Source organism: Biomphalaria glabrata, chromosome 10 (assembly GCF_947242115.1).
Source record: "Biomphalaria glabrata chromosome 10, xgBioGlab47.1, whole genome shotgun sequence".
Classification (NCBI taxonomy): domain Eukaryota; kingdom Metazoa; phylum Mollusca; class Gastropoda; family Planorbidae; genus Biomphalaria; species Biomphalaria glabrata.
In genome coordinates, this window is record NC_074720.1 from 35,262,066 (window position 1) to 35,274,256 (window position 12,191).

The 12,191-nt window shown below is 34.3% G+C and overlaps 1 protein-coding gene across 3 annotated transcripts; it reads right to left on the reverse strand.

Annotated features, from left to right (window-relative positions):
* Positions 1–499: 499 nt before the first annotated feature.
* Positions 500–7,429, reverse strand: LOC106060644 (U2 small nuclear ribonucleoprotein B''-like). Of its 3 annotated transcripts, none has more exons than XM_056045081.1 (7): positions 7,328–7,429; positions 3,594–3,681; positions 2,601–2,773; positions 2,258–2,379; positions 2,001–2,059; positions 1,004–1,166; positions 500–727 (listed from the first exon to the last, which is right to left on the reverse strand). In XM_056045081.1, exons 2-7 carry the CDS (start codon positions 3,655–3,657, stop codon positions 568–570), a joined length of 741 nt encoding a protein of 246 aa, XP_055901056.1. In that variant the 5' UTR covers positions 3,658–3,681; positions 7,328–7,429; the 3' UTR covers positions 500–567. The 3 variants fall into 3 exon arrangements, with proteins under 3 accessions (XP_055901056.1, XP_055901057.1, XP_055901059.1); XM_056045082.1 differs by having other exon boundaries at positions 7,375–7,428; XM_056045084.1 differs by having other exon boundaries at positions 7,267–7,351.
* Between the last annotated feature and the right edge of the window lie 4,762 nt (positions 7,430–12,191).

Sequence of the window (12,191 nt, forward strand, 5' to 3'; positions counted from 1 at the left end):
AAAGACTTAGGGATCAATAATTCTTCAGATTCTCAAGGTTATTTTAAAAAGGACTTATTGAAAGTTTTACTGTATCGTTTTTTTTATGTACTTGAGATAATCTTGTAATAAAGGACCAGGTACTAAAACCTGAATGAAATATTGGTTTTAACAATTGTTTTACACCATCAACCTGCAGTAAACCCCATTGTCAATGTGACAGGTTTGTGGTAGGGTATCTTGAAGTTGACACACATTCATTTAAGAGTAAACATTTTTTTCCTTTTAAAAATGGATTTTGCACTCTCATACATCAACCCAATGTGGAATTTTGTTTAAAACCAAACTGTATCTGCATGGTAAGTACCATACACTCACTTTGAGAAATCTTAAGACATTTTAACTGTTCACATTAAATCTAGTTTACCTGATCAAACAGGATTATGAAAATGTTATCCAGCAAATGTTGAGTTACCTGAAACAAAATAATGTCCCCCAAGAGATAATTGAACTCTACTAGAACTGCTAAATATTTATTAATTAACAAAAACAAAATTTAAAAAACACCAAAGAAAAAAAAATCTAAAACTATTTCTTAGCAAATGTAATCTTCATTGCATTGGTTGGTGTAATCTTAAAACTCTGCAAGGCATCTTTAGCTGCCCCAGCCTGAACATCTGTTTCAAACTCAACAAAAGCTATATCATGGCGACCCGGCACTAAACGGACTTCTTTAAAGCCTGGGAATCTGCAATGAAACAAAAATTAGGTTCATGCATGAAAGATGAAAACAAATTTCAGGGCAAGGTACCTAACAATGCTTAAAGTGTATGTTAATTGTGTATGTTATTCTTGCATTACACTTTTCAACATTCAAATTTGATTTTTACTTAAAGGAGAAAATATAGAATTTTAGAAGCTCCTTGGAGTTTTAAACTTTTTATCTAAATGAATAATCAACTCAGATTAAAGGTATTAATACAACATCTAAAATAAATGTTATATGTGAACTAAAACCACTTACTGGTTAAAGAGCATGCACAACATCATCTCTGTTGTCTCCTCTGGCAGATTAGTGATGAACAAAATCTGATTGGGGGGTTGTTCTGGTATTGCACTAATAGATGGTGGCGCAGTCTGTGGCAATGATGGAGCATTTGGTGCTGATGGGTTGATTTGTGGTGGTGCTTTAAAGGGGAAAAAAAAGTTTAAAAAAATAAGTTTACAGAAACTAATGCTAGTCTAGGTGGCAGTGGAGATGTAGAGTATTTTGCTGATAATGGAAAAGACTACTAATCTTATGAGCTTTTGAATTTTTTACTCTGAATTAAATAAAGAAACTGCTTCAAATGGGTAGAAGTCAGCTGCAATAAGTATTGCTAAGTTGATCAATATGCTAATCACACAATACCCACGTTGCTATTTGATCAAATCTCTGATAAGATGCCTAGGTTCTCCAATGATTAAAGGCATCAGAGCAGCCTCTTAAGGATAAACTTAACTGTTTCATTTATATATGCTTTTACACTAAGTGTAAATTAAAAACAAAATGAAATTGCTAATGTATATTATGCATTATACCGTTGACTGTTACTTAAGTGTCAATATTAGAGAGTTCAAGTAGTGGTATTTTATCTAAATCTATGATGAAGTTAACACACCAAAACAAAACAGATTGAAGATAAAACTGCCTCTTCAAAATCCAAACTATTTATTCCAAAAAGAAGAGCATAGTCCAATGTCACTACAACTAAAAGCATGTCTTGTCCTAAACCATGCTGAAGTGAGTCTCTACCTTTATTCTGTCTCTCATCTATTTCCGTTCTAAGTTTTTTAATGTACAGTCAAGTCACTAAAGGAAATCCCCTATTGGTCCCAACTACTACGTGTCAAACTATAGTCATTAGAGTATGTATTATTTAAACTGTTTTACATAAACTATTAACTTTACATTTTAGTATAACTCTTGTCCATGGTTTTTAATTAGGATAGTAAACACATTTTATTAAGAATATACTTACGTCTTGGTGTTATTTGTGGAGGTAGTGAAGACGAGCCACCATCTGATGCTCCTTGTGACCTTAACAAACAAAAATGACAACCATTGTGAATCTTGAGGTATTATATCTTATAACAAGTCTATAAGAGGTTATTAGTCTCTATGTGAACAATAAAACCTAACACTCAAAAGTATACAATTCCTATAACCTTTTAATTTACAAATAATTTGTTAGATAACAAACAATTAAAAACGTCTATCGAATAAGTTTTTACTTACTTCTTCTTCTTACGTTTGGCACTTTCATCTTCATTTTTCTCTCTTGGTCTTTTTGGTTGTTCTACATATGTTCCCTTTAGTTTAGCAATAACTTCAGAGTCTTTCTTAGCAAACTGGATTCTCTAAAAAAAAAATTTATTCTGAAGGTTAGCCATGTACGTGGTGCTGTGCATTGCTTGGAAGTTCATATAATTTTCAAATACATATCACTATTGTTTTGAGAGGAAGTACCTAAGTTGCAAGGCCTATAACAACTTGAATGATTGGCAACAGAAACAACTAAATTCAACTAGACAAATGCCCTTAAAGCTTATGTCACATTTCTATTATTATCTCAACTTACCATAGGCTTGTCATAAAATGGGAAACCTTGCATGGATCTCAATGCATTAGCAGCACTGTTAATTTCTTTAAAAATAACAAAAGCTTGTCCTCTCATCTTCAATGTCTTTAGTGCAACAATATCTAATATTTGTCCAAATTGTGAAAAAATAGCATACAGTGACTTCTTGAGTTCTGTTAGAAAAAAAAAGAAAAAAAAAAGCATACAATAATCATTTAGGTTCGGAAAAAAAAGAAAAAAGCATAAAATAAGTTTTTAAATTTCTAAACCAAATACATTCTTAAACACAATTTGTTAAATTGACAAACATGGTTCCTTTTTTTAAGGCTCAGTATTAGTTTAACATTGGAAGAAAATGAAACTGTCTTGAAACAATCATCGAGCAATAATAATAATAAAAAAAAATCTGTTGTAATGCATCACTATTCTTAGTTTAAACAAGACCTGATCTACGTTACATGTGAACTTTTCAGGGAAGTCAAGAAATTTGACCATAAGTTGAACTTTTCAAAAGAAAAACCAAACCAAAAAGTGTCAGAAATGGAGCCATGTGCATTACCAATATAATACTTAGGATGAAAATATTAAAATAAAGACATGGTAATAATAATAATATAAATAAAGTGATCTGTTTGGTTTAAAACAGCTTGGCTACCTATGAAGGGGGGCAAGAGACCAAAAGGGGATTTTAACTGAGCTATTTTGCTGAGCGCCTTAAAGCAGCACAGAAACCTCCACCATATGTCTACAAAATAGACTGGACCATAGCACACTGGGACTATAATAAGCATGAAAAAATGTGCCAAACAAAAGCAATTTTTTTTAAAAAGGGAAAATTCATTAATTTTATAGACATAACAAAACTCATATATATATATATGCAAAATTTAACACTACATTCTATAGTCAGGCTCCAACAATATCTTTCTATTCAGCAGTTTATTAACAAAAAAACAAAACAACAAAAACAAACATTTACAAAGAAATGCTTACCATCTTTTTTAATCTTTTCATTTAAATTATTAATATAGATTGTGTGGTTAGGATGGATGGACATTTCTGAATATTCTTTAATCTGTGACTGAAATAAAAAACAAACAAACTAGTAACGAATCAATTAATGATCTCATAAAAATACCATTGACATTTATTATATAATAATAAAATAACTAGCTAGATCTATACTAAATGAAAGAGTTCTACATATGTGCAATTGATAATTTTTTTAGAGACACGATCTAGTTTAATTTTAGCCTTTCTACTAGGTTACAAGTTTCAATTTAGTTTACAATATGAACGGAATCTAGAGACAATTTTATTCTATTCTAGAATTAGTAGTACAGTAAAGAACACAAAACGAGATCGAGATGTCGGAATCTAGACTAATATTCAATACAGCATTCTAGAGGCATACACTTAAAATACTAGTATTAAATAAAAGCAAAGCCTGTTTTAGTTTAAGTGACCATTTAGGGTAAATTCTGAATCATATTAAATAACAAGTTTTAATCATATTAAATATAATTATTTTTTTATTAACACTAACAATCAGTGTAAACTGTGGACATAATTATGAAATATAATTATAATAATAATAATATTCTAAATTTTAATATAGATATACTATAATATAGATTATTATAGATTTAAGTATAAAATATCTTAACAACTATAGACAAGAGATAAATAAATAATTAGATCTACTAATACAAGATCTATAAACAGTAGCACTTGAGACAGTCCTTGATTGAGTCAACTTGATTAGACGTAGACTAGATCTACTAAGTAGTAACTAGATTAAGATCTAGATACTGAGATTTCAGGTGCTAGTAATAGATCTAGTGGTAGATCTTATTTATCTAGACTCCAGTGTCCATGTCTCTAGCTAAAATTAGAACTTAGAATTTCTAGATCTAGAATCTAGAGCAGTGATGCCCAAAATATGGCCATGACCAGCGACATGCTTTCATAGACACATGGTCTGCCAAAATGTCAGTACAAGCGTAGAACAGGTTAATTTGATTTTATTTCATTTTTGTACCTTTTTGGTCATGTTCATGTGGCCCACGACACGAGTGTCGGAAAATAAAATGGCCTACAGGTCACATTAAATTATTAGATTGGGCATTGATGATGACTAATCAAGACTAATACTAGTACCTAATGTCTAGTAAAAGTTGACTATATGATACTAATACTAGTTTACTAATTAAAGTTTATCATATGACTAATAATCATAATAATATTATGAGTTACTAGATTGTAACTAGATCAGTAGATCTATACGTCAATTACTAATTACTAGATTTAACTAGAATAATTATATAATATTATAGTATAGTATTGGAATCTAGATTCCAGGCAGTCTTTTTTGGTAAGATAAAAGGTGGTTGGTGTAACTGTAACTCACTGTAACAGAGACACCCCACGGAAACGCTTCAAAGACCGGCTAAGGCGTCAACTTGCCTTAGATGACATAGAAGAGAGCACCTGGTTACATGCGGCCTCAGAAAGAGACAGCTTGAGATCACTCACAAGGGCAGCGGGATAGACATTTAAGACCAAAAGAAAATCCGCGGCCGAGGACAGACACAGACAGCGAAAAGAAAATCTAAATGGACCTCAGATCTATAGAATGTTTACACTTTAAAAAAAAAATATTGTACTGGTTAATAAAGCTTAGTGCGCATGCAAAGTGAAAGTCTCCGATTCGCGAGATATGAGACTAGTCGATTTTGCTTAAAAATGGTGGCTAGCGCTATCGGAACTAGCAAACTAAAATTAACGGGGGAAATGATAAGAAATTTTTTAAAAATCTAAATCAACTAAAAACTGGGATTGTAACAAAATTGTAGAAGGCAAACCTGGAGGGGAGAAAAATCGGACCCCTCAAAACCCGGATTTCCGGGTTATTCCGGAAAAGTGGCACCCCTGCTTTCATCCCTTTGACGCCTTTGTAAATTTGAGGGTTTAGGCGTTAGCAGAGAAGGGAGCAATTAAAAGAGGGAAAAGTGACACTAATTTGTCGGTCTTGACTCTTGAGTTGGTGTAAAAAGAAATTGATTTTAAAATAAAAATTGAAGATAATATTATTATTATTACTATTAAATACAATAAATAACATGAAGAGTTCGTTAGTGTACAGAGTGGAGAATGGTGTTCGTTAATTAATGTAACTTTGTAAGTGCTGGACCTCATTGACCTGACCCTCTTCAACATCATATTTTATTGTAACTATGTAGATTATAACATAACAAAACAATATAGATCTAGCTATTTTATTGACAAATGGATGACAAGTTTATAGATGTTTGTAGATTTTTCCTAGGACTAATCATTACGGAGCTATAAAAATTCTACCGAAAAAATTGCAGCAGCAGCGCTTAACGAAGTTAAAGGGAAACTCTGATGGTTTTTCAAATTTGAGTTATTGACATATTTAAATTCTGCGTAAAAAGTTGTAATAGTAAACATTTTACCATTTTTTATTTAAATGCTTAGAAACATTTATATTTAATAAATTAGTCAGTAAATTCTTGACATCTAAAAAAAAAACGGGATTTTGTTTTAGACCATGTCAAACGTCACTTCCCTCAACAATACTGACAGAGAAACTAGATTTGACCAATTGTATCGCTTCATTCTTACAGTAGCTGTTAGATTAGTGACGGCCTAGTCCAGAGCTATAATACAGTTATATATATATAGATCTAAAAGCATTAGGATAATCAACTCAAGAAAAAAAAACAACATTTTCATCTAAGCCTCTCCCTGTCCCAAGAAGTAAATAGATCGTTTGTCTGACTGATTCGAACAAACTGGTCAGTGTAAGGTTAGTCGAGACTATGTGTAGTCGGTCATGACAAGACAACCTTGGAAGCGATAGTGTTTGTTGTGTGTTGAGTGGTCTGGCAAGAAAATACACACTGCCGTGGTTAGTCAAGCATGTAAATTATTGTAAATCTACTTTTAATACGCATTTTTTCTTTGCTTACAAGATCCTAGATCTAACTGCATAGACCAACATATATTTCTTTTACGAGAATGTAAACTTTGCTGTATGGTCTCCTGTTATACAATAAGTCAATGGATAGATTAAAACGCATTTGTGACGTCACATAGAAACCTGGTGAAAGTCTGACTGTTTGAAGTTTTAGATGCGCAGGAAAATTATGTCGGAAAAACATCAATTACTAAGTTATTATTGCAAAGAAGAAAAAAAAGAATTATATATTCATTATTTGTAAATCAAAACACATAGATCTATTTAATTTATTATATCAAAAATTGTCAAAACCATCGGAGTTTCCACTTTAAATAAAACTTTTTTCGTAAGAGCCCACCGGGGCCGCCCCCGCTAAGAGTTTAGTTTAGTAAGAGTAGAGGCAGAGGGAAATTACCAGAATAGTAGATCTAGTACTAGATGTACTATTAATTATTTAATACTTATCTAGATATATATCTAGACCGTTTTACTAGACGTCCAGATCTAGTTACGTCTGTATTATATATAACTTTATAAGATAAGAATATAAATATTAGAGTCTAGATCTATATAAAAAAAATAGATACAGAGGCTAGTCTAAAATTTTAATCACTCAAGCGTACATGAATTAAAATCTTAGTATGAAGATTTTAAGAATGAAAACCAAATAAAGAAAATTACAATATAAGAATGTATTCGGGAAATCACACATTTACAGATTGTTACTGATAGATCTAGATACCTGATAATTATTAACAATAATCGTTTCAGTTTGTAGTTAGCACTTACTTTCACTTCCGGTTGATTGTTGTTGCCAACTTGTCAAGTTTGTTTCGGCAAGACGCCGGCTGGATTCTCCATTTGCTCGTTGTGTTGTGTAAACGTTTACATTTGTAAAAAAAAAAAATAAAAAAAAAAACACAAAACGACCTATTATTTAAAAAAAAAGACATTGCCTAGCTAGATCTAGGTCTATTAGTGTTTTGATTCTAGATCTTATAGTCTCTAGAGTCTATATAAAACAATAACAATAACTTTCTGCCAAATGTTAATGAGATGGTGATTAACATAACAGAAAGTGTAATACACAGACCTATATAAGCCTATATATAGAGCTTTGGTTTAACCATGGTTTAACCCTAGTTTCTCGCCATGCGAACTAGATCTATAGACACTAGGAAAAGATGTTCAGCTTTGAGGTGTCAGACATTTTATTTTACAATTATCCCGGCAATTATAATTAAAATCATTAATTTAAAAAATAAAATGTATTGCGTTGATTGCATCTTTTTCTTTTTTTTAATGTGTGGATGCAAAATCTAGGAAACACTTATTTACATTAAAATTTAAAAAAGAAAACAAGTTTTCTTTTCAAAATTAAAGTTCACAGAATTTTAAAATAGTTTTTTATTAGGTTAGTTTTTGTATTTTAAATTTTATATAGGGGGCCTATATTAAGGTATTTATGATACTTTAAAAAAATCTTTCCCTGATATTTCATGGAGTCAGCATTGTTTCTAAATTTAGTGCTTTTCTCAAGTGTGATGCTCTTTTTAAATTAAATAGCCTATTCATTTCTGATATCGTTGTACATTTCGCATGTATGTGCCTAATATTTAAGAGATACTGGGGTATTAATGTAAAATTTGTGTGCTGTCGTACAAATCGTTTGCTCTAATTATTTTTTTTTAGTTATGCACAATTGTAAAACACATTTCCTCAAGGATAATAATAATAATAATAATAAAAATCAACCGAGGGGATAATAACAACTGACCTCACAGACACCTTCAAGGCCCTTAACATTCCTAGGAACATCTTTGTTGCCTGTCAGAGGGCGGTACTGCTGCAGACCTGCCACATCACCAGAAAATTCCTCAGTGGAAACTGTTAAAGGGACTACGATGAATTTTGTTTCTCTTTAGCGAAACTCGACACTGGCAGCGCCAGAGAATGACTACTCGTTCATTTCTAACATAATAATAATAATAATGATAATGACCATTTTGAAACACCAATAAATTTTGTCAGGATACACCTCACTACATACTGCACTGCTGTGTCTGTTACGGAGCTCTCTGGACAAAAGACCTTCGAGCTAGGCCCAATTAATCAGGAACCAAAAAAACAACAACATATGCCAGCATGGAAAAGGCGCCTTGATGACAATATTAATCAGCTGAGGAGCCCAATGGATACAATAGGACAATATCTTGGAAACAACCATTCCACGAAAATTCTTAACAAAATGAAGACTGCATTAAGAACAACTGGAATAAAACTGACGGACTATGATAGCCACACACGCCTCTTATATTTGAAAGATACGCTAAGACAGAAAGGTCAACTAAAGGGAGCTAGGTTAAAGCGCTACGGTACAACGAAACCACCAAAAGGAAAGAGCATAATGCTCTATTTCAACACAAAGGAAAACAGTTTTTCCGTAAACCTAATACCTAATACCAGAAATGCCTGACGAGGATTTCACAACTGAGGAAGTCTCAGCAGCTATATCGAAAACTCACAACAGGACTGCTCCTGGACCAGACAATATTGTTATAACTCTGCCATGCGCACCGCAATCCAGGCTAGTGCAGAAAGAAAGTTCGCACTATTAGTGACAAGACTAAGTCGGATGTTGACATGAGAGATAGAACAATTTCCGCCCAAGTGAGAGCTGATATAAAGATGCTGTGCTCAAGACATGTTGTTCTAACTGTATTTGTGATGTCCTGTAAATAAACATCTATGTCTCGTTGAGTTGCCTCCCTTCAGTTATTACAATATAGACAACTTTAGGCTGAAAAAACTTACAGCTAGCCACTAACATCAAGTTTTAACGAATTAATATCAATCCGTCTTTAATGCTGATAGAATTCGCTGAAGGGAGGGCACCTCTCCATAAAAAAGGTGACCCGAATCAGCCATCAAACTATCACTTGTCTGGCAGTTCACTTCACTATTAAAAAGTAAAATTTATACATTTTGCTCTGCCCATAAACTACTAGCAGAGGAACAACTAGGTTGCATTGAAATGTCGATGGGATGACTAGCTAACTGACAGCTAACTAAAGATGACATTATATTGCAGCAAGCTAACAGAAGAAATAGAAACTTACACATGTGCTACAGCACTACAAAAAACATTCCATTCAGTTCCGCATGATTGGCTATTAAAAACCCTGGAAATTCATAGAATAAAACAAAGAATAAAAAAAAAAACTATTGAAAGTCTGTATGGGTAATTAGAAGATAAATCTACACCTTAATCGTGATAAACTAGGTTCTGTGCACATAAGAAGGGGTATATAAAAGGGTGACTATCTATCTCCGCTTTGGTTTTGCCTAGTGATTAACCCACTATCTATGGCACTACAAACGGTTTTAGGGTTGACACTTTTACTTTTACCTATCCCCTAGTCTGTTGGACCGTTGGGGCACCATGCAAGATTCGTCGACCGGTCTTTCTCCATTCCTCTCTGTCTTTTGCCTTAGTTGGAACCTCTTTCAAGGCAGGCCCGTCCATTCTTTTATGTTGTCCTACCATCGCTTTTTCTGTCTGCCTCTTCCTCTTTTTCTCTGGTACTGTTCCCCGAAGGAAGGTCTTTGCGAACCCCAAAGATCTTGTAATATGGCCATAGACACTAAATGTACAAAATGTGTGAACCACTTATTATATAGGCTATGGATGATTTAAAGCTATCTGCAGAAACCGAGCAAAAGTTACACGCCTTAATTAAAACGGTAAAACGCTTTAGTGACGATATCTAAATGTCATTTTGCCTGGATAAGTGTGGTATCATAAGCATTAAAAAGGGCAAGGCAGCCAACACTATATAGTTCTTCCTTCGTGATTGAAGATGAGCACATTTCTCATATCCTATGAACTCGAAGATGACTGTAAAGTCCAATCCTTGCTTTAAAAAGCCGGCCGCATACGTGGCATGGGTAGGTTTGGCCAGTTGCGGATATGCTGGCTTCTTCACTAAGTTTTTTGTTGGTTCGGCGCTCTTTCACGCTGACCACTCTTCTTGCTTCAAATCTCGAGACTCAGAGACTCACAGCTTCACGCCATGAGGAGCGATCGAGAGCTAGTGCTTCCCAGCCGTGAATGTCAATATCACACTCCTTGAAGGAGCTCTTTATAGAGCTTGTATTGACCACACAAGAGCGCTCTCCTGCACAAAACTCCCCGTACAGAAGTCGTTTTGGGAAGGCGATTGTCTGGCATGCGGACTACATGTCCCGCCCATCGAAGTAGGGACTTTTTTACTTTCGCATTAATACTGTTAATACTAACAGTGCATTTGAAGGCATCAAGGAATGGAACACTTTATAAATATCTTGGAATAAACCAGAATGCCACGATAACCATAAAAAATTAATTCAGGACTTTCTTGGTAAATATAAGCAAAGATTAAATAAACTCCCCAACACTAAACTGTCTGGCAGTAGCCTCTTCACTGCAATAAATAGCTGGGCCGTCCCGCCCGTTGACTTCTATAGTTTCCGAGCTATATATTGTTTATCATGTCGAGAAAAGCTCCTTTTTTTTTCTTTAAATTTTAATAAACGGGGGTCATAAACCTAAAATACATTTTTAGCCCGTGAATTAGTGTAACTGTTACAATGGAATTTCAAGGCCAGCTTTCTCTTTCCTTCTTTCTCTCTCTTTTACTCTCTGAAACCCGCATTTTTTTTTACCTGCGCATCGTAATTTCTACCAATAGACGTTTGACTTGATTTGGAAAGACCCGCTTCACAATCAAGGAAATCCAATGCCGAAGTGGGAATCGACCCCTTAGTAAGATTGTGATAGAGCGTCGGATAAGGTTTGCGGGGCATGTTCTCCGACAAAATGAATTACGCATAATAAGAGTTGCGATGACATCCTAGTACAACTTAGCGCCACACATTCATGTAGGTCCTCAGAGCAGGTGGGAAGAGGCTTCACACATTACCAGTGACAGATTTTTATGGAAACAGCTTGACCTCAAATGCGACGACCAGCTCGGGAGGGTCTAAGTCAGTAAGAATAGCAAATTAGTTTTTTGAAACAAAACTTTTTTAATAGCAGGAAAATACACTGTAGATATTTCAGAATATGCATTTTGTTGGCTTTCAATACCAGAAATCGCGATTGGGAAGCTCCTAGCGCTCCCCCCAGACATCCTTGCTGGCAAAGGCGGGGAATCTACAATTTTTCCACTAACTCCAGGAAGAACCTATTCTAGGGCACAATAAACGTCTTCCGAAAGAATGAAGGGTCAGAATGTAATAAAGATGATGTACACACACACACATAAATAATATTTTTTTTCGCGGGGGAGGGGGGGGGAGAAAAAAATCCCCCCCCCCGAAAAAAAAATCCTGGCTACGCCCATGATAGGGTAACAATTCACAACGCAGTTGTTGTAGTTCCAGTGTACAAGAAATCCCACTCCTTGTTCGTGAACATCTGGTAGTCCACTGTAGTCCAGTTTATGGCCATCTTCAGTTGTTGTTTCACCTATGTTTTTCCAGCGCATTTCAGAGAGTCCTATGATGTTGAAACGGAGTCGGTTAAGTTCATGTGTGAGCTCTTCAACTTTCCCTTCGTCTCGTAG

Bases quoted from the DNA above. Each gene is read 5' to 3' on its own strand.
- LOC106060644 (XM_056045081.1), bottom strand. From the start codon at position 3,657: ATGTCCATCCATCCTAACCACACAATCTATATTAATAATTTAAATGAA. The intron at 2,060-2,257 runs GTAAGTAAAAAC...TTGTTTGTTAAG, and splicing joins GCCAAACGTAAGAAGAAGAA to GTCACAAGGAGCATCAGATG. The intron at 728-1,003 runs GTAAGTGGTTTT...GTTTCATTGCAG, and splicing joins TTGTGCATGCTCTTTAACCA to ATTCCCAGGCTTTAAAGAAG.